This window comes from Equus caballus, chromosome 25, assembly GCF_041296265.1.
Source record: "Equus caballus isolate H_3958 breed thoroughbred chromosome 25, TB-T2T, whole genome shotgun sequence".
NCBI lineage: Eukaryota > Metazoa > Chordata > Mammalia > Perissodactyla > Equidae > Equus > Equus caballus.
In genome coordinates this window covers 37,845,001-37,868,570 of record NC_091708.1, presented here as the reverse complement: position 1 = coordinate 37,868,570, position 23,570 = coordinate 37,845,001, and the positions used below count along the sequence as shown (strand labels likewise).

Below are 23,570 nucleotides of genomic sequence, written 5' to 3'. Positions count from 1 at the left end.
AAGTAGTTAACCTGTCAGGTCTGGAACATTCTCTGCTTTCACTTCTAAACAACTTAAACAAAAGGGCACTAATTTCTAAGGCCAGCAACTGATGTCTTTAAAGACATCACTGTTAAAAAGATAATGTCATTGTTTCGGTTTTGGAGGGGAAGTTAACTTTTATAGGCAGGAAAAAGGTAAAAAGCGGAGGAAACTGTTAAATTGATGCTTAAACAGATTGCTGAAATTCTGCACTTGAAAGAGTGACCCGAGTAATATATCTATGTCTATATTCTTTCTTCTTTTTTTTTAAACAATGAATACTATATTCATTTGACTACTATTCATTTATTTGAACTCTTTTTTTTTTTGAGCAAGACTAGCCCTGAGCTAACATCTGCCAATTCTCCTCTTTTGGCTGAGGAAGACTGGCCCTGAGCTAACATCCATGCCCATCTTCCTCTAGTTTATATGTGGGACGCCTACCACAGCATGGTGTGCCAAGCCGTGCCATGTCCGCACCCGGGATCCGAACCAGTGAACCCCGGGCCACTGACGCAGAGCATGCGCACTTAACTGCTGCACCACTGGGCCAGCCCAATGTCTATATTATTTCTACCTCTCAAGCAACTACTAAAAAATTTTCAAAACCTCACAGAGCTATTTTTCTATAGAAAACAATTGAAAATATAGTAAATTAACTATTTTTTTTTAAACTGACAAATGGGTTCCTATCCTATTTTAGAAGTAGAACAAAACCTCTCTACTTCAGAACATCAGAAGGAAACTTTTCTCTCACTTACTAAACAAGCAAGTGTTAAGCAAATCCTATAGTACACACAAAATGATAGTACCACAACTAATGAAAAACCAGGTTTATATTGGTTTTCAAAAGATGTACATAATCTGTGTTATTCTCCAATGGTGAATATGTTATAGAAGTAAAAAAGAAAAGAAAAGAGAAAGAGCGGAAGCATGAAAACACTTTAATTTAAATTGGATCCATAAACATTTGAATTCTAAGTCTTGGTGTTCAGCATGAGCCCAGTCTTTCCACTAATGTTCAGAGAAATGCACCCACCAGAAAACACCCACTTGAAGTGAATACTTTTAATTTCATCTTCGCTGTCTGACCCAGCATATTTGACTGTTCCTTAGTATTTCAAGCGGCAGGGAGTACACAGCCCAGAGAGTAATGTTTTATATGTCTTCATAAGCTGGTAACCCAAATCAATTATATTCCATTTCAAACGGAGCAAAAGGAATCAAGATATACAACTACTTCATAAGAGAATGACAATAACTCTTATATGAAATCTTAAATCTTAAAACTTAAATCTATGTTTGCTCTAGAGGTTCTAGAGAGAGTGATGCCAAAACAGCAGCCGGAAATGATCTTAAACCCAGACCCTATTCCCTTAAATAACAATGACTTAAAATACTGATATGAAACTTTCATTGAAATGTGAAGGGAATCTTTCGTATCTTGGATTCAGATGTACAGTAGGAGTATTTATTTAGAAACTATTGGGCCAGCCCCACGGCCTAGTGGTTAAGTTCGGTGTGCTCCACTTTGGCAGCCCAGGTTCCCTTCCCAGGCACAGACCTACACCACTCATCGGTGGCCATGCTGTGGTGGCAGCTCACATATAAAATAGAGGATGACTGTCACAGATGTTAGCTCAGGGCAGATCTTCCTCAAGCAAAAAGAGGAAGATTGGCAAGAGACATTAACTCAGGGTGAATCTTCCTCAGCAAAAACAAACAAACAGACACAAAGACTACTTTAAAATTTTATATCATGCGACCTCTAGGGAACATAGAAGTTTCTGCCGACGGTCAGCTTTTCCTTAAGTTCCACTGCAAGAACTGGTTGATAACTATCCCATTTTCATGCTATGAAGAAATGTTATTCAAATGACAATCTATAAACAACAATATGAGTATTTAAATAAAATAGTATTTTACAGCTAGTGCCGTATACTTATGTTTTAGGAAGGTACAGTTGTTTGTTTATTTGTCTCCAATCCTCAGTCTAAATACCAGTCTATCTGCTTAAAACTAAATGTTTTTTGGTTAGAAAACGACAGCTGACTTCAGGCCAATTTATTACAAATAGATGTTTAAAACAAAAAACAGTGACAGGCATGAACTTAATTCTTCTATTTAATGGATAACAAGGAAGCAAAGAAATCCTTGGGACCCAAATATCCTAGTATGGTTACCAAGAAAACACTTGGTGAATTCCTCAAAGCTTTCACCAAAGAGTGATATTAAATTTCCTTTCAGCAACAAATAAATTGGCTTCTCACTGGTAGAAGATTAGGTCAGTCATCTAAATTGGGGAAAGCAGGGCTACATGCCATTTACTGTGAGTCCCTGAAGTGTGAACAGTGTCTCTCCCCATGGCACGTTTATGTCCTCTCCATAGCAGATGTACACCAGGGCAGCAGGTGGTTATCTTGATTCCCTGACACTTAGGATTAAAGAAAAATTATCTAAGCTTTAAAAGCTTGCATAAAAATGTGGAAATAGCTATATTTTCTTTCTATCGTCTTTGATGATGGAAGATTTGGATATGAAATTTGATGAGAATGCCCTGAAGAAGGAATAGGATTCCTGTATCAATGGGGAAACAAGACAGACCAGGGAGTCCTCTCTCACCTGTGACACTGTGATGCTGCATTTCTTGGCCAGCTCCTCTTTGGCTTCTTCACTGGGGTAGGGGTTGCTGAGGTGTGAGTAAAAATATTCATTCAAGATTTCTGTGGCCTGTTTACTGAAGTTACGCCTTTTTCGTCTATGACAAGAACCAAAAAAAGAATTAGAATTAGAATTAGCATTAACCAAAGAGGGATATATTAATTTGGATCATACAAAAAAATTAGATTTCTGTTTTTAAACATTCTTAGCATCTAATTTATCACTATGGTATTGTATATTACACTCTTGGCATCCTCCAAAACACTAACTCATTTTAAGATGTAGGATCACTAAGAAAAATACTAGAATGGGAAGCACAATTAACTTTATTCTTTAATTTATTCATCAAATAATTATTGAGGATCAAATATTTTCTAGGCACTCAATGAAGATCCAGTTGGAACAAAACAGATAAGGTCTACCAGAGAGCTGATAAGGGAGAGAATAGAAACGTAGGGGAAAGAAAGACATTCGACAAGTGTCACAGAAATAAATAACTACAAATTATGGTGATCATATCAAGTATCATGAAGGAAAAGTATAAGGTACAATGAAAGCATATAAGAAGGAAACCTAACAGATTATGGAGTCAGGAAAGCTTTCCTCAAAGGCATGATATTGAATCTGGGACCTGGAGAATGTGCAGGAGTTAGTAAGACGAAGAGTAGAGGGGAAGAGGAATGAGCAGAGGAAACAGTCCTGAAACAGAAGAGAGGTTGGTAAGTCCAAACGGCTATAGGAGGCTGGAGCTCAGTAAAGCCCAGGGAATGTGTGAGATGAGTCTAGAAGCACGGGAAGAGGCCAGATTACACAGGGTTCGTGGGCCCCATAAGAATTTTTGGATTTTATTTTAAGTGCAATAAGAAGCTATCAAAGGCTTTAACTTTTATCTTTTAAAAAGATCGTTCTGACTGCTGAGAATAGTTGGAAGACAGCGTGAAAGGAAATGCAGAGATATTTAAGGAGACAACTGCAATGGTCAAATTGAGAGATGACGGGGACTCGGCATAGGGTGAGATTAACGGAAACAAAAAGATTCAAGATCTATTTGAAAGGTAATAGCAATAGGACTGGATGACCACTGAGTGAATGGGGGGAGTGTGTGGAGAAGACAGAATCAAGGTAAGGAAAAAATACATCAGGATTTCCGGATTTTTTTCTGCTTAAGCAACTGTCTGGACCGAGGTATGATTTACTCACAAGGGAAAGAGTAGGGGAGGAAAAATTTTTGTTTTCATTGGAAGGTGGGTGGCAGACTGTCAGAAGATCAAGTATTTATTAACAATTTATTTCAAATAGCAACAAATGTCATTTATATTTGGGTTTTGTTATTCAGATTTTAAAGAATTCCACCTATAAATTAGCATTTGTCAGATTTCACTTTAAATTAGATCCCCCAGTAACTGGAAAACACTTTCCCAAAATAATTCTCTTAATACTGTCTTCCAAATAATCTTAATCGTCTTCTCAATTGTGATATCCTACATTCAGGAAAGACAGAGTCAGTAGGCAGTTGTAAATGTGTATACCCTATGAGATTCTTCTAGTTAAAATGATGTCACTAACATGGCAGGTTAAGTATGTGCTCTATGTCTCAATATTAAGGGAGAGTCAAGGGAGCAAGAAATCTAGGTCTGATCAAAACATCTCAGGTTGAGTCCCGAAATTTCTTAATTTCAATAATTTTTTGGAAGGTTAAACTTTTGTTTCCTGAGGGATGAAGAAGAGAGTCAAGATCTATTTAGGGACTAAAAGCAACAGAATTTGATGACGAATTGGATGGGGGAGGTGCTGAGGGAAGAAAGGAAAGGAAAGGAAGAGAAATACATGCAATTTGCAGGTTTGCAGGAGTCATGCACTGCTTGAAAAGAAAAACAAAGCTCTGACCTGGGGGCACTTTGAAGAGGCATGCTCTGATGAGTAGCTAGGTGGGTGAGTGGGGTGGAAAAGGTCTAGAATAGACACTGAAACTGTCGAACCTATAGATATTACCTGGCCTACAGATAATGTTTGTTGAGACCATATAATACTGACCTGCTCATGAAAACCTAGGTTTCTGACTTCTTATGAAAAATTGGAAGATAAACCACATCAGGTCTGTATTTTTAGAAGGCAGGCGCACGCAGGCTAAAGCTGAGTGATGGCTGTCCCCTCAGATACACACCCATCTGCTCTAATTCTCACTGCCCCTCATCCAGCCACTCTACTCACTTCCATTACATGTAAGCATGTGAGTTTGTGACTCTCAGTCTAAAAGATGGAGTCCAGCAGCAGACTAGAGTAGATGACAGAAGGGCATTTCTTTGGGAAATGAGGACTTATGAAAGCAAAGATGAGCATAAACCTATCTGGGAAGCAAAGATAAGTTCGGCTCATTCATCGACTTTGTCTAGGAGTAATTTTAGCAAATATCGAAAAACATCAGAGAACAAATTTATGGGCAGAATGCCTAACCCCAGACATTCTGGCTGTGTCCAGACTATAGCACTTCTCCTGAAAGAGCAGAGAGGCCTACACAACTTTATTCTTAAATGTTTTGCACTAGTACATGTTTCAGCCTGTCCAATTACCAAGGAAATGTGAGTATGGGCTTACAAAAAGCTGCAGTGAGCAAGGGAATCATCTCTCTGAGCGTGTTTGCCTAGAGCAGAAAAACCTTGCCTTCTCAGTGCAGAGGGCTTGCTAAGAGGCACTGCAAGAACAGAACCAGAGCTCAGTATTTGCATTCACTCGAAGGCGTAAGAGAGAACTTGGTCTTATACTTTATTTATTTTTTAGAAAACATTCTGTAGAATATGCCCATTAAGCATTTCCCCTAAGTTTCATTCCCCTCCAGGGTTCACGGCACTCTAAATGGCTGTGCCCGAGGCCAGTGTGCAGTGGTGCAATGGTCCCAGGGCTGCATGCCATCAGCATCACAACATCACTAACAGCAACCCATGTGGGAGAAGGGACTCTGCTCTAAGCTCCGCCACCTTCTCGTTCTGACTCTGCTCACTCTGGCTTGTTAACATACTTTCTCTCCTCGGAAGAAAAATAAATCATTTAGAGGTATACATTATGAATGCAGTTACGTAAAAAAGCACGCACGTTGACAAGAAAGGGCAAGTATCAGCAGAAATAAGGATAGCAGTTGGATTAGGAAGGATTCCTTTCTGAAGAAAGTACTTTTAAATATCTTTGTCACATAATATTTTTTATTAAAATGGTCAAAGTTGAAAAACAATTTAAAATGTTTTCTGCTTTTTTTTTTTAAGGTTTTATTTTTCCTTTTTCTCCCCAAAACCCCCCGGTACATAGTTGTGTATTTTAGTTGTAGGTGCTTCTAGCTGTGGCATGTGGGATGCCACCTCAGCATGACCTGATGAGCAGTGCCATGTCTGCACCCAGGATCCGAACCAGTGAAACCCTGGGCTGCCGAAGCAGACACGCGAACTTAACCACTCGGCCATGGGGCCAGCCCTGTTTTTTGATTTCTGATGCTACCTCCTAAAAGTATTAAGTCGAAATACTCATTCACCTGGATAGTCAAATTATTTTTTGCAGCCTATCATGTATACGACACTTGCTGGAATCACAGGGAATGTAAACATGTGAGACTTGGCTGTTGCTTTCAGTGACCATGTGACTTACTAGGGACGTGAAGAAACGTTCTTGAAAAGCTGCAACAGAGGCAGTCTGAATGAAGTTTGGTCTGAAGAATTGTATAAACATAGTCTCGGGGTTCAAGAGCAGGCAAAGACCAGTCAGTCCAGTGGAGTGACTAAAGGGGGCTTCTGGAAAGGGAGCACAGGCTGCCCTGGAGGCATGAACAAGGTCTCACCAAATCAACACACGTGAGCACTGGTTCCATTGCAAGCTCTGTGCTGGACACGCTCACAGACAACAACTCATTATTGGTGACCAAGCTGGGGAAAAGACTGGGAGAACAAGATTTGCTGTGGGGGGGTGGGGGTGAGGAGTGGGGCTGGTGATAGAAGAAGTGGTGAGGCAGAGGAAAAGAAAGAATTGCAGTCCGAGGAAACAGATAAGAGGTATTTCATTTTGGATTAAACACAGGAAAGAACAATTTAGTAATATAATAGCAGCACTAAAAATGTTCAGACTTTGATCTAATAATTCCATTTGTGAGACTTAATCCTTAGGAAATAATCCTAAAGATCAAAAAGGTTCAATGCATAAAGATTTCCATTTTCTCTTGAAACAGCAGTTTCAGGAGAAATCTGTCTAAAATAGTACCCTCTCTCCATCATTTTCTATCCCCTCAAATTGCTTTATTTCTCTCCATAGCAGTTATCATCCTACTACATTTCATTACATTAATGAGTAGAATACTATAGCATATTTGTTTACTTGCTTATTGTCTGTTTCCCCAAGTAGAACATAAACTCAATTGGGGCAAGTATGTGAACCTATCTTGTTTACCTTTATATTCTCAGCACAAATAAATATTTGTGGGAGGAAGGAAGAAGTTATAACGGAAATTACTAGGGACAACTTAAATGCTCAAAAATGAGGAATGGTTAAGTAAATTATTTATCATATATCCATTTGGTAGACTTCAATCATTAAAATATTATTTAAAATTAGAGCTTACACTATATGAAAGATGTTTACTTATTCAGGTAAATTTTTTAAAAAGCAAAGCAAATTATGCATATTGTACCATCACAAGCATATTAAAAAGAAAAAAAAGAGAGTCCCCAAACCTGAAGGCAAGGTACTAAAATATTAACAGTGGCTCTTTTTTCTTTAGGTAGTAAAAATGTGGTTGTCTTTTATCTCTTGTCCTTCTATTCTATATATTTTCCAAATTTTCTATAGTGAGCTTGGTATTTTTTAAATAGCAAAGAATAAAGTTTAAAAAGAAATCTTAACAACAAAAACATAATGAAGACAAGGGCCGGTCATTTAAAGCTTAAATGCCAGGTTAAGGCGTGTTGATGTGACTTACGCAGCACTGAAAAGCTACTGCAGTTTTTAAGCAAAGCAATTAGGGTATCATAGTGATGCTAAAGAAACAGAAAAGGGATATGGAGGATGGGAGGGAGGGGAGTAAGACTGGAGACGGGGAGACTAGTAGGAGGGTACTATGCTAGTCCAGGTACAAAAGGATGAACATGAACTGAGCAGTGCGAGTAAGAATGGAGAGCAAGAGACATGTTGAAAATGAAGCACTGGCGAGTTCTAGTGACTAATTTGGTGTGGAGGAGGAAGGAACCAAAGGTGATCCAAGGCTTTGCTTAACAAGGAGGATGGGAGTACAATTAGGTGGCATATGTTTCCTTATTTGGCTCTAAGAAGAGCTCTGGCATGATGACTATTCCACACACCTTGTTTTCCAGTTGAGAAGCTACCTTAGTTATTTTCTCCTATATTATAAAATTTGGATGGTGATGATCACTTCTGTCAGGTTCCAAGGGAGAGAAAGCAAAACAAAATAGAAACTCCTTTCCAAAGCTGAAGATTGATCACAAGCTTTAGCGATGCCCAAGAGGCACGCCTGCAGATGCAGCATAGAGGGGCACCTTGGCGATTCTTCTGTTATGTCACCCAATAGGTCAAACACACCATGTGCAATTTATTACTCAATTCCTATGAAACTTGGTGAAAGCTTCAGATAAAAGGGAAATTTTCATCCTTACGGGAGAAACTGATAAGCTTTCTTGGAAAAACAGAGTTTGGGGGTTTTGCGGTAACTGCTTTTAACTAAAATACCACTTCCTTTTTAGGAGTATCTCTAAGTATTTCCTTATAATGTGCACAAGCAATGAAACATCAAGAAATTCCTAGAAAACAAACCTTTGCTAAAACAGAGTTATATACTGAAAGTTATCTTTATAAATAAAGTTATCCTTAAAAATACTTTTTGGCATCAGAATCGAAAGGCTACATATTCCTAAGTCATTAGTAGCAGCACTAATCCATTTCCTGAATCACCAATCGGCAGCTAACAGCACTAGCACTACCAGACAAGAAGAGGCTTGACAGCACAGGCACCACGAGGTGGATCACCTGCTCATTGTAGAGAAGGGCTCTTGTAGCCAAATTATAAAAGAATCTAAGACCAACTGGCCAGTTTTACAGAAAATAATATACAAGGAGTGAAAAAGGAAAAACAAAAAAAGCCATGTAATAGATTTGTGGCCTCACATACCTGGCATCAAGGAACCTTGATCTTAAAATCATAACTGCTTCACAAGTGCTTTGTTTGAGCTGCATCTGAATGGAACTAAATTTTCGATGGATGATGCCCACCATTCTTTCAATCTCTTTTGGGGAAATGGGACGTGTTCTACTCTGTTCTCGGAGAAGGTTCATCACATGTGTGGTGAATTCATTACATGCCTGTAAGGGGGGAAAAAAAAATCACTCCTTAGGAATCTAGTATTTTATATAATCACACCCAGACATTAACTCATCTGAATTTCCATCTCATTTGCAATTGCCAATGGCATTCTGCAGTGGGTAGGGTAAAATGAAAACTAAGACACTTGTGAAATGGCAGTGGTAGTTAGATGGGGCAGCAAGAAATTCTGAAACTAGGAATGGCCAGACATGCAAGGGAGACATAGCACTCAACTGCCCTTCCCACTCACCCTTGTCCGGGTTCCAAAAGGAGGTTTTCCTATTGGACGATGCTCTCTTCCAACTCCTCTATATAAGTATATGTTATTTGTTAATACTAAGCACCTCCTATCTTCCCTGGGGTTTTACATTTATTCAACAAATGTTTACTGAAGGACTATGAAGTTCAAAGTCTTCCAAGTGCTATTAAGGGACACAGAAATGAGCAAGATGTGGACCTGGGCTTCAGTGCGATAAAATATATAAAAAACAAATTCTCAAACAGGGCAGTCTATGCAAAGTGTCACAGGAAAATATGAATAAGTGCTTCCTAAGTTCAGAGGAGGGAGTAGTCTCATCTGGAGGCAGAGATGACATGAGGCTTTATGGCAGAAGCAACATTTGGGCTCTAAAGAATAGGTAGGATTTTTGAAAGGTGGATAAAGATAGAAGTCAGGAGGAATTCCAGGCACAAGAAAAACCCTGGAAATAGTGGTATGTAGCAAGTTCGGAGGAATAGAGAGAATATGTAGAGGAGAAGAGGGGATTCAGGTTTGCGTTAGCATGAGAAGGGCCCTGGATACCAAGCATGCCAATGTCCTAGTATAATTTAGCTGCAGTGTGGGCCCTATTTGTGGATATGAGCCATATATGGAAGACGGGGAAAGTAGCTTGACTCTTTAGAGGAAGGGCAGCAGGAAAATAAGGAACAGATTTGGGTCTCAAACTTTTGAGTTCACAGTCCTCAGGCCCTGCCTTTCAGTTCACCTATCTTCGTTTAGATCTACAAAACTATGTAACAGGGCCTACACTGAAATCTAGCATTGCTTTGGTAAATAAAGCATCAGTCTATACCCCTGAATAAAAAGAACGTGTTCTGGCATTTTCGTTAAAAAAGCAAGACAGGAGATTCTGCGTCTTACTGCATGAATGCCCCTGGTAGGGTGAGCAGACAGAACAATCATTGATCACGGCAAGACATATTTTGAAGCTATAATAACGTCCACTTCCCTAAAGATATCCTGAACATTGCTCACACACAGCACATGATGGTTTTTCTAACTGCTCATTAGAGGACTAACCTTTCAAGTACACTGGGTGTTTCAGCTACTTTAAGCTTTTATGGAGCTTTTCTATAAATATTTCTAAGGTGAGGTAAAATGAGTTTTGTTTACCAAAGTTTTTTTAATATGTTTTAAGTCTTGAGAAATTTAAAATTCCTTGTGAGTAGCAACCCTATGTTATACTTATGAAATTCTTCAGAGTATAAAATTGTGCAATATAACACAGTAGGCATCCAATAAACATCTATTGATTGGTGTGCCTTTGTATTACAATTCAAGAGCAATGTTGATTAATATCTGTAAATATATTATCCCTGAACTTTAAGTGAAGAATTCTTAACCTGCAGTCCATGGACAGGTTCAGAATGTCTATGACTCCTTCTACAAGTTGTGTGCACGTGTGTATTTCCTGAGAGGACAATCCGGAGTTTTTGTTTGTTTTCTTTCCAGATTCTTAGCCAGTCAAAAACTAAAAAAGGCTAGGAATTATCGTCCTAGGTGATTACACAGTAAAACACTAAGGAAATTTGCAGATCTAAAAGCAGAAGTTCTTTCTATCTTAAAGGAAGCCAAAATAAAGAAAAGTAAATTTAAGATTTTCCCCACTATATTACCAACTTAAACTATCTTGTGCCAAGCTGAAAATAAGTGGTCACCCTGCCAAGAAATATATCTTTTTCTTGCACTTTCCCTGAAGAGACAGATGCTCACATAATTTCAAAATTATTTAATTTGTAAACTCTAGTCCTGTTTTCTAATCAATAAAATAAAGTAAAAGAGAATTGTTTTCCCAAACTGAGATCTGAAAGTTCTACACTTCTATAGCTAAGTTCCAGGGAATGTTAATACAGCATGTCTGGGAAATGCTGAGTTAACCAAAATTTTTAAAGGTTTTTTTTTTTTTGTAAGACTCCTCAGTACTTCTAATATGTCAATATGCATAATAAATCTTCAGGGAGAATGGTGTATCCAACTTTTCCCAAATAAACTTGGTCATAAAACCTCTTTTCTCTAGAGCAATGCTGTCCAAAAGAAATATATTGTGATCCACATGTGAAATTTTTTAAATTCTCTAGTAGCCACATTAAAAAGATAAAAAGAATTAGGTGAAATTAATTTTAACAATGTTTTATTTAACCCAATATGTAAAAAAATTAACATTTCAACACATAATATTTTTAGAAAAGTGTTAATGAGGTATGTTACATTCTTCTTTTATGCACTTTGAAATCCAGCATGTATTTTACATTTACAGCATATCTCAATTCCGACTAGCTGAAAGTCCAGCACTTCAGCTTTCAGGCGCTCAACAGCTACATGTGACTTGTGGGAACTGTATCGGACAGCACGCTTTTACAGCAGCTTGGGGACCGATGTGCTAGTTAGAAAAACTCTTTTGCAAACAGTACACTAAGTAATCCTTATGTTTCTTTTTCTGTTCTTCACCACTACCCATTCACACACACACACACACACACCAAAAAAGACAGTTTCACTTAGGGATGTTCTTCATAAAGCAAGAGCAATTATTCATTTTATTACATCTCAACCTTTGATTAAGTTTTTAATATTCCGTGTGACAAAATGAGAAGCACCCAAAGAGCACTTCTGCACGTGGAAAGAGGGTTGCCTCCAGAGAAAGCACCTCTGTGATTAAGTTGTAGGCCAACGCTGCTTTTTCACATAATATCATTTTTATTTGAAAGCAAAATTGACAAATTACGATTATTCAGACTTGGGTTTGGGTATCTGGCAGATGTTTTCTCAAAAATGAATCAAGTGAGCCTGTCATGTCAAGGAAAACAGTTGACAATAGTTACGCCAGTGATGAAATTTGAGTTTTCAAGTGAAAATTATAATTTTGGAAAACTTGCATTCACCACCATGAGCTTGACAGTCTACCAGTAGACTTTCTGATTAGTTAGGTGTTGATATTAATAAATATGATATTTTGATATTATATAATGAAATGTGTCAACATTGGAAGATATACATAACCCAGTGAACCATATTTTCCAAATGATCAATGCATGATGTTACAAAAACATGCATAGGTAGAAGATCCACTCAAAGTGCAAACTAGACCAATGAATTTTAAAGGAACAGAGTACAAAAAGCTAATTGATACGATTTCAGACTCCACATTATAACTAACCTGTAAGAAACTACAACTTGTCAAGTTTTGGTGTAATCTCAAAGAATAATATCCACAATGATCTGAAAAGGCTATTAATATACTCCTTCCTTTTCCAATGACATATTTGTGTGAGACCAGATGTTCTTTATATACTTCAACTACATAACAGACTGACTGCAGAGGCACACACGAGAATCCAGGTGACTTCCATTAAGCCCAACATTAAAGAGATTTGCAAAAATGTAAAAACAGTGCCATTCTTCTCACTAAATAAGGTTTTTTTGAAAATACAGGTTTTTAAAGAAGTATTAGTTAAATTAACATATAATGATTTACTATTGTTATTTTAAAATTAACTAATAAATACTTTTAATTTTTCTCAGTTTTAATTTCTATTACAATAAATATTAATAGATATAACCCACCAAACAAAGGCTCTTAGGAGGTCGCCAACAATTTTTAAGAGTCTAAGTCCTAAGACCAAAAAGTTTGAAAACCGTTGTACTGGAGTATGGAAGCATTTCTAATTTGCACATATAACAATGCTAATTCCTACAAACCCAGCTCATACATTATGGTAACATATATCTATGACAGGGCATATGTCTTGATAAATAATTCAAGACTCCAGGGTGAATGATACCTGAGATGCTAGTTCTCTTTAGTTTTTTTCTGGCTGTATTTTAATCTCTCCAGAATGAAAGTTTACCTATGGTTTCTAAGAAGCAGCCAAAGGCTCATGTGAAAAAAAAGGGTTAAAAGCAAAAAGTTTCTGCTTCTAAAAACTCATAATTTCCTAAAACATTTGCTGAATGTCTCACAACTTATTAAGTGAAGTCATCTATGAATGCAAATGCTGATTAGCAATTTGGCAATAGCCCAACATTCACAGAATTCACATAGCTTTTCTTTAAACCAGTAGTTCATACATGATTAATTAGAACATCTCATTTATGTAGTGTGCACTTTAGCTCATTACTCTAAGTAAAATTCATTAAGTATTTACATTTAGATAATTAAAATCTGGGTACACCCTTAAGAAAGATGCATACACTTTAGGCAAAGTAATTTTTTTTCCTTTATACCACTGAAAGTAAATTACAGCCTCATTTACAGCATCATCTGTACCAGTTTCAGAGCAGAGCGCAGTACTGCCTCATCTCCTATTCCTTAAAAGGTATACAAATTTTAAACATATAAATGCAGTAAGAATGATCAAATGATTGCGGAGTTGTTTTGAAGGGTCACCCAACCACAAACTGGCATCGATGCCATTTATAAGGTGGGATGCTCACTTCAAACATTCATCATATCCTCCATCGCACCTACAAGACTACATTATTAAAATAGGCAATGGAAAAATTTTTCATTGCCTTATTATTCTTCCAAGTGAAACTGTCAGTTAAGAATTTTCTGGTCAATGTCCACAATACAAATGAAGAAACACCTTGGTTAACTGGAATATTTAGGAAATGAGAGCTTTTATTCCTTCAATTTTCTGATTTACAGTAATGGCAGAAATCTCTTTTTCTTTTAAACCAGCTGTTGAAAATTACTAGGACACATTTTTTTTTTTCCAATGAGGAAGATTCACCCTGAGCTAACACCTGTGCCAATCTTTCTCTATTTTGTATGTGGGTCACTGCCATAGCATGGCCACTGACGAACCGTGTAGGTCTGTGTCTGGGGACCAAACCTGGGCTGTTGAAGTAGAGGGTGCCAAACTTAACCACTAGGCAATGGGGCCAGCCCCTAGGATGCATTTTTGTTTGTGTTTTAAAACACAGATTGCAAATAACATAGTGAAGTGAGCATAAAGCATAGAAGTCTTTGTCTGATAAAAGTATCTTCAATCAATTCTTATTATGAGCCTTTCTCTTTGCCATTTGTTCCTTTCTCCTTAAAAATCCAAACCAAGAAATAATTGAGGATTTGAAATATTTGAATTTTAGATAACATTTTTTATGACATTTGTTGGGTAGTAAAACTGTCTCCTCAATATACATACATATGTGGTTAACACTGAAAATTAAAATTGTCAGGGTTTTGTTTATTTTATGGTGGTGCTTTTTTGAGTTGTGAATTCAAGATTCAACCCCTTTCTTGCCTGTAAGTTCACATCACTGAGTGTGAAAATGTAAAATCAGACAGTGAGCAAGCACTGATGTTAGAGGAAGTTTTATAATGGTTCAGTGATCAGATCTAAAAACTGAATTGATTTTTTGTAACCATCTAGAGAAGCTGACTGTAGACGATAGAACATAATACCCTCCATTCTAAAATCCACTTTTCAAAGAAAGAATAAATCTCTATTAAAAGTTGATGCCTCTCAATTTGTGTGTCCCCATTTTTCTAGACGTCTTTATAACCTTGCAAGTAACTCTAGTCCAATACTATAGATTTTGTAGTTATGGAATGATTATTAAATCAACAAATTCTTCTTGTTTTAGGAAAAAAGTCAACATTACAGATTCTTTCTAAGCCAGTTCGAATGAGACCAATATGCCTAAGGAATAGCCGCAAAGATTACATAGTTTAGGGACCGAACTCATGAGGGTTTTGGAAGGACTACATCATATGATATATGTTAAGTTCCTTGCACAGAGTCTAGAACATAATACTTAATAAATGGCAGTTATTATTGACAATAAAAATGAAAATTTTATGTAATTCCTATTTCTGTGTGTGTTATTCCGCAAGCAAGTCCCTACTCTGATTCCCTAACAGAGTTCTGCTTTCCCATTGCCTGAATAAATACAAACACTGCTTTCTAAGACGTTGAAAAAACAGTATTCAAATATAAAATAATTCATTTTATTAATCAAGTTTGTGGTCAAAGAGACATTTGGTACATAGAGCCAATAAACTAGAAACTTGGAGGAAAAATGGGGAACGCTCAAACACTCCTTCTAGCCAAGGAAAATACCCAGCATGAAGGCTGACAAGAAGCAAAACCCTTCCCTTGGAGAAATAAATGGCAAAGCCTCGCCTGGGAAAACAAAACATAAAGTTTACATCAAGAAGCACCCTTTTGTCTTTCCTGCTTAACTGTTAAGAAGAAATAGCAAAATGGGATTAAGAGTTGGTGGGGTACAAAACCTCTAACGTAAAAACATCGGCATTTTTTAACCTGATAAAAATAAAATTCCTTTACAAGCAAAGGAGATTTTGCCAGCAAATGTAAGCACATAACGTTGAGATCTTCAAAAATCACAAGGCCATGCCTTTCCAAAGGTTTAGGTTCCACACTCACTCTCCATTCCCCCGACAACCCCCTGTTGTCTGCAAGTCCTCTGGCAGCTAAACGGTACCTGATTGGTCTTGAGTACATTTCATGTACATGCTGGGCTCCAGTGCTTTACCTGATTTTAGGTGAATTCAAAAGGCATCTGTGAACCCAGAAAGCAGGTTTCCAGATGCCTAAGGAGGGTTGGGACCCTTGTAGCACTTTTGCCTTCAGCAAAAATGTATTTCAATATAATTATAGTAGATAGCTTTCAATATGTCATCTCTATTATAGCAGTTGTAAATTATGAAGTGAATTGCCTGTGTACAAGCATTTCTTCTGGCATAAGCAAAGTGGGAGAGCTGCACAGGGCATGATATATCTTTTCCTTTTTAGCTGAGAACAAATGTCTAAGTCAAATTTCATTTGCTAAAACCAATGTGCCCATTTCCCTTTGGCAGAGATGGGGAAGAACCAAGAAGGCCTTTAATTCTTAAAAACAGGCTTCCCAGGACTCTTGGCTCAAGTTCGTTAGGAATTCACCTATTCTATTAGTGGGGCCTTTAATCATAAGAGCATATTTGGAAGGTACAGTAAAAGCATTTTCCAAAACTTACAGCTGATCAACAAGAAGACAAAGAAACAACCAGATTTTTCTCCCCACTAAAGGGGGAGGCAATGCACCCAAGACAAAATATTACAAGACAGTTGGTACAAGCTTTGGAAAATTATCATATTCCTGTTGGGTGTCAGGATCAAAAAGAGAAAAGTAAAATAGTTCTGTTTCCTTTCGGGTGGTAGTAATATTAAAGAAACTTACTCTAATACACTATGCCCACTATTTCAAAAGTGTTATAAGTGAATTAAGATGGTCATCATCAAAAATCATTACACATCTGAGCCTGTGTAATGGACACATTTGGTCAAAGGACATTTTCTGGAGGAAAACCACCCCAGGATTTTAAAGACAGTATCATTCCTAAAACACACACATAAAACTGAGCCTTGCAGCTTGGATTCAATTTTGCTCAAACTGTAGCTCTCGTCTGCTTAGCTTTGTAAATGTGGCTGTGTTTATAAGGTACTTTAATTTACCGCGGTGGTGGTGTTTGTTAATTTTATGGCAACCTAAATCTAAACAGGCTTCAGATATATTTTCATTACTGCTTCACTGCAAAATACAGTAGAGTGAATAGCTCTAAGATTCCAATGTAGTTTATTTCTTTTAGTAAAAGACAACACAATTTTCTGATGATGCTTCTGCCTTAATGTATATGTTCTTTCTATTTACTAACAAGCATTTTCTGTCACTCAGAGTACTCATGTTCACTTTTAGGAGGAAAAATATAATTTCTGGAAAGTGATTAAAATAGTTCTTTCCATCTCTACTCTGGTCCCGTTCCAAACGCAATCCAACATGGGCAAATCAGAGAAAAGTGGAAAACACCTGAATTATTTTCCCATTCTACATAAGTAGCTGCATAATTTTTTTTTTTTTTTTTTGAGGAAGATAGTCCTGAGCTAACATCTGCTGCCAATCCTCCTCTTTTTGCTGAGGAAGACTGGCCCTGAGCTAACATCCGTGCCCATCTTCCTCTACTTTATACATGAGATGCCTGCCACAGCATGGCTTACCAAGTGGTGCCATGTCCACATCCAGGATCCGAATCGGCGAACCCCGGGCCACCAAAGCGGAATGTGTGAACTTAACCGCTGTACCACTGGGCAAGCCCCAGTAGCAGCATAGCTTTTATCAATGGAAAAGAAAGGCATACTGTCAGAAACTGATTTCAATGCCTGATTCTGACACTAACCAGATGTGTGACATTGGACAAATCACTTGAGTCTCATTTTCTCATCTGTAAAATGGAAATTATAATACTATCTATTTTAGAAATGCCACCCCCTTCATCTCCCTTAATTCTGCTTAGCCCCTCTAGTAACTTGAAAGCATACCCCTGAAAGGTCTATCCCAGATAAAGCCCTTGTATCCCAAAGACTTGAAAAGAAAAGTTGACTATCTTATGTCAAAACTCCCAGATCCTAATAACTTAGGAACTACAGACAGAAGAGCTACAAAAGCCAGCCCCAAAGACAACTCAGGAGAATTAAATGCTGCTATGTTATTTCTAAAACAATTCAGAACCTACAGAAGAAAATGTGTAAACTAAAATTCTGTTGAAATAGCCAAGTAGTCATTATATCCCATCTATTTATTTGTCCATAATACTCCATCAATTTTATATATCTACATTTTTCCTTCCGAAAGTGTTAGCAAAAATGAGAAAGGAATATAAACGGTTTTTATTAGGCTACTAATATATCTAGAAATAAGATTCATATTTACATTTTAAAACTCATTTCCCAATTTTATATTTAATGCAAAAATACATATTATAGATTAGTTTATGGAGAACTTGTGTGTACGTGTTTATTTTTAAAGCAAAAACAAAAACAAAAACAAAAAAACCTGGTGACTCTGATGCCAGCTTCACCCAACTTCTAATAGGGCTATCGGGAGAAAATAGGGATGCCAGTGTGAAGAAACATGGCAGGAGACACTAAGGAATCACCTGAATTCCTCAGCTAAAGGATTCAGGTCATTTGACCCCTAATAATACAAACCTTTCCATGCAAAGTGACTGGTGGTATTTATTTAGTAAGTATGTATAGATGTATTTAACATAAAGTTATGCAATTAGAATTATACCACAAATTAGAACCATTTTCTACTGTTTATGCTCAGGGCAACCTTTTCAACCATGACTTATTTTGTTTACTCTCAATTATTCACATGTCAAATCAGAAGCTCCATTTTTTCTACATACATACACAAGATAATTTTTCTAAAATTCTCATTTGCACATCTTCCATCAAAAATTATTCCTACAAATGAGACTAGAGATACAGTTTGAGAACCCAGAAAGTCGTATTCAGGAAAAAAGACAACATCTTATAATATTAATTTATATTGTATTTTAACACAAAGCTATATAAATCTTTCTACCCTCCCTCAAAACACACTCACCTCTGGGACAGAATCCAGTACTTGCTTAACACCACCATATCCAGAATATTATAGAAAGCAATGAAAAAGTAACATACACAACTGACACTATACAGGGGACTTAGAAGAAAAATTAGTATTAAACCTGACTAGGACTCCCACATCACACTACGGTGTTTGGACTTTAAGAAGTACCTTACTACATAGTGAAGTATTTATGGGTGAAATGATATGATGCCTAAGACTTGATTTAAAATATTCCACCAAAAAAAAAAAGCAAGGCAGGGGAGTGGGTAGACAAAATAAGATTGATAAAATGTTGATAATTATTTCTCTGGGTAATGGGTATCTAGGGGGGGTTCCTTATTTTAGATTGAACTCTATAAAACTGCCAATACACAACTATTTTTGGCCTAAAAACTTCACATTTCATAGGATTCAACTTAATAATATTCTCTTTATTTTTGGGTACATTTAAACATTTGTATAATATTATTTTTTTATTAACTTCCAGTGAGAATTCCTCAAACTAAGCAGGTTTTTAGGCTTAAAATAACAGCTAAAATATATTTAAAATGAACCACCATTTTACCTTATTTCATTGAATCTAAGACTTACTAATTTTTTCCCACATTTTAAACATATCTGATGTTTGGAAGCATTTTACAATCAATGGCATGTTATAGTTAAATTAAGCAGTGTTAATTTTTTCTTCATGATACATAAAACAATGGTAACAGCTTAAAATCAAAGATATCTTAGATTCAATGAATATGGTTAATATAATTGCTGAAAATAGCATTTCTAATCCATGTTCTCTTTCTAATCAACAACTTAGCACACGAGTACTATTCCCTGTCCCAGGGTACCTATAATTATCCTGGGAGGTCTCCTCCTCAGAGAGACAGGTCAGAACCTGCTTACTTTGTGAAGTTAGCTCCCTCCCCTATAGTCTGGCACAATCCATAAGAATTAATTCCTAGGAGGATTCTGGAGCTCACAGCATACGAGGAAGAGCCCACTACACAATGTTTCCCTTGAAAAGTTGTTAGGGCTTATGAACAAGGCCAGTGCACAAATGTTAATTTACAGAGCTGTGAAGAGCACCAAGCAGTGAGGCCAAAGGGGAAGCATGGCTGCAGGTGTGGTAGTAAGGGCACGTGAATGTGAGGAATGAATAAAACTAAAACAGGCAGATGGGATAAAATAGGTTTAGCTTCACCTCCAAAATCTCAAAGGGACTTCATTTCATGAATCCAACAATTCACTTGGATTTTTGCATTGACCTTATTTACTTTGCTCTTTGTGGTAACACCTACCCCTCACAGCCCTCAGAATTGGTTAGCGCAGTCTAATAGAAGAGCAATAGAGGGTTTGTGCAGGACTATGAGAGTGGCGGCTGCTGACCTGTTCATATTTCTCCAGTTCTGTGTGATAGATTTGTCTGATCTGGGTCAATTTGGCTCTGTAATCTGAGTGTTCAATAGAGTTATCTGAAGAACCTCCAGAGGCTGCCGCGGCTGCAGCTGCTGCCGCCGATCCCCCACCTTTCTCAGGACCTGAAACCCCTTCTGCCAAAAGCATATTGTCCAGTCTCATTAGCTGGGGATCGGGAGGGTCCTCCTCCTGGGCTCCTCTGATGCTGAGACCTTCAAGGAAAGAGAGAGAGAAACAGAGAGAGAAGAAGCGAGAAACAGGACAAACAGTGTGAGTATTTTGTTTATTTGAGAAAATGATTAAACAACATCAGTGTACTACAATTCACTCTGAGAATTTCATTGTTCACATTTTATCAATAAGCATAAGTAAGTATGAAAATTCTATTCAAGATAATATTTACATGCATCCTATAATTTCTAATATCATCCCCTTTCAATTTATCCCACATTGGATCCTTAGAAAAAAGGAACAGTGGCTTCTCAGAATATTCTAACACCTAATCTTCCTAGATTTAGACGATTTAAGCATAAAATGGGAAGGGGGTAAAAAATTTGAGATTTTGAGAAAGGAAAAAATAATTCTAAGGATATTTTAAAAACCATCAGAAGGTGATTATTCTGCTTCTCTGTAAAATTGGAAGAACAGAATTTAAAATCCCATAGAATAATTAATTCATAAGCTATATCCAAAAATTAGAAAATAAACAGAATTAGATGGGCTTTTCCATCATGTAATTTCAGGGGAGAAGAGAAATGCATACATTATGAGGTAATTAGCTATGCTTTAAAAATATATATTATTAAATGAATTTGTTAAGCAATTGCCAGCAAACTATAAAAGCAGGACACTAAATACAGTATTAAAAATGTACCATCGACATGGCAATATGGTGCTGGGTACAGTACTCTCAATCTAATTTTGCTTTTAAATCAAGAACTTCCTAAGTGATGCCCAGTCAGCAACCTCATCTGAGTACTATAGATCACAGCTGACAATTCATAGGTTTAATCAGGTCACACAGGCTTTCTGCCAAGATGTTTTCAACAACACAGAAGACGAAGTTTTAAAATAATTATCATGGTATAAAAAGCACTGGAGTCATGACAGCTCAAAATCAGCATTTTCATTAACATGTAACATAATCTAAAATATCCCAGCCCAATTAACCTCTGTAAATCTGTTTAAAAGCAGGCTCCCCACACTAGTTACAAGGCATCTTTGGGGAGGGGGGAAGGAAGTTGGCAACTTGCATGTCTACATTTGGATTCTGCCTTTTGCGTCTGTGCCTGTTGTTGTTTATCCACAGTGGTGCACACTCTGTGTCTAGTGTAACTTACATGACAGTAACATCTATAAGCTGCCAACTACTCAACTGAGCACCAGCTCTGTGATTTTATATGCTAACCTAAAAGTACCATTAATTCTTTTAGGAACAGATTTCATTCCTAGACGTCCTGAATTACACCCACAGCATGACAGAACTCTTGGTTGTCTTAACTCAAATGCACAACTTTAATATCCTCCCTCAAAACACTTTAAAGCTGTCACTTTCATTTAAAAGCATACTTCAGAATAATTTCAACTGGGTAATAAAACTAATTCACAATAATTTAAAATTATATCTGTTGCCTGTTCAGAGGTAAATAAGTAAGGTTTGAAAACTATAATATACTAAAACAATAAATTCATTTAGGGACGCAAAAAGTTAGATAACTCTCTTAAGGTAAAATCAGTATCAGCACATCACTGATAATTAAAGATAGACAAACATGTATCTGTCATTTCTTCTAGATCTACAGGAAACTGCCCAATATTGTTCTAGAACTGGCAAATGTTGGTTACACTGGGATTTTAATTTAACATCTTTGATTTTCTTTCCTTCTAATTCACTTTGTTAGATGTTAAAATCTCATGATGTAGACATGCTTGTAGTTCCATCTACCGAGTTTCCTGTGCATTTCGCATGCGACGAGGACCACTGAGCAACCTCTTATCTTGCACTTTGGGCTCTGTTTCATTTTATACTATTTGTTTGGGAATTCCTTAAGATTCTCATTTTTAAACTAAATTTTTGCTCACATTTTTGTGTTTGTTGTTTCTTTTTTGTTTTTACACAGATGCTGGTGCCTCTCCTGGAAATCTGTTTTTTATCTACCTCAAGGTTCCTCCAGGTTTCTACTTTTCCTCTTGTACTTACACATATCGCTCTTTTCCTATGGACATTTGGTGAGGTTCTTTAATAGCAGATCAACATCCATAGTCAAAATTATTACTCTTCCCTGCACAAGTGTGGCAAACAAGAGAAGATGCTCAATGACTAATACACAAGGAAGCAGACAGACTATAAGGGAGACAGAAGAAGGAAATTCATCAGGAAGAAATGCAAAAGACACAACTAATTAGCCATCTATGCCACTTTTATACATACCTAATACGTATATAAACCAACACCACCATACCAATAACAAGCAACCCCTTAAACTCAATAGTAGTAGACACAAATAAAAATAAGTATGTATTTTCAGCTGGTCTAACATTTTCCCCTTGTGATGAATAATATCTCTTACTTCTAAAATCATAAGTAAATCAACACTTCAGTGTTTGCTTCAACTACAGGAAAAAATGTTTTAATGCAATCCTTCTGCATTTACTTTATAAATTATGTGCATCAAAGCTAACCAGAAAATCATTTCCCAACAAAAAGTTCATACTCCTTTGGATGAAAAGTACTAGAGCAGTTTGCAATTAGGTAACATTGAGAAAGCTATTTATCAATACTGAAGTCATTTTCATAACTATAGTTGGAAAAGTGAATCAAATTTTTTTCTTTATTAAGCCAAGTCATGATCATAGATCTTTAAATAGCAATACCTAGTTTCCAAAATTATTTTTTATTTGAATATTTTTATTTATTTTCTTACTTTACATTTAAGTTACTATTTTATTCGTCATCCTACCTACCTATTCACTCACTGTTACTTAGCCTACTAAACTGCCACAGTCACACACGGCTTCCAGTCGGCACATCTTCTCCTGTGGGCACCTCTACACATTTTAATAAACCTAAATTTCCAAGGGCCAGAATGAATGGGACTGTTTTTCTATCAAAAGATTTGATACTTTCAAATTGAACCTTGGGAAAATAATAATTTAAAAATTGGCCATTCTTGTTTTTAATCCAAAAACGTATACTGGAACATTTATAGAGATTTATAAAGTTTACATCTAGGCTCCTTAGTTATTATAGCATTATAAACTTAAAAAACAACAACCCTAATTGCAATCTACTTATAACCACAACATTCATTTCAGTATCCCTAAGATTTAGACAAATCATACAAACACAGTAAAACATTGTTTAACAATGAACTTGGCTTTGTTATAAGCCCACAGTTTTTGCATATCTTTCAGCAAATCCTAATTAGCTGTCTTTCAACATGCTGTGCA

General features: G+C 36.7%; 1 protein-coding gene across 3 annotated transcripts in view; it reads right to left on the bottom strand.

Moving 5' to 3' along the window:
* Positions 1 to 23,570, bottom strand: part of PBX3 (PBX homeobox 3) — a 204,971-nt gene that overhangs the window by 31,155 nt on the left and 150,246 nt on the right. For 2 of the 3 annotated variants that reach the window (XM_023628884.2, XM_023628885.2), the window contains exons 3-5: positions 20,091 to 20,332; positions 8,840 to 9,030; positions 2,644 to 2,779 (exon numbers count right to left, since the gene is read on the bottom strand). In XM_023628884.2, the coding sequence (XP_023484652.1) occupies positions 2,644 to 2,779; positions 8,840 to 9,030; positions 20,091 to 20,332 (569 nt within the window). Of the gene's footprint in view, positions 1 to 2,643; positions 2,780 to 8,839; positions 9,031 to 20,090; positions 20,333 to 22,320; positions 22,403 to 23,570 lie in introns of all 3 variants that reach the window. The other variant, XM_070251822.1, reaches the window with a different exon arrangement.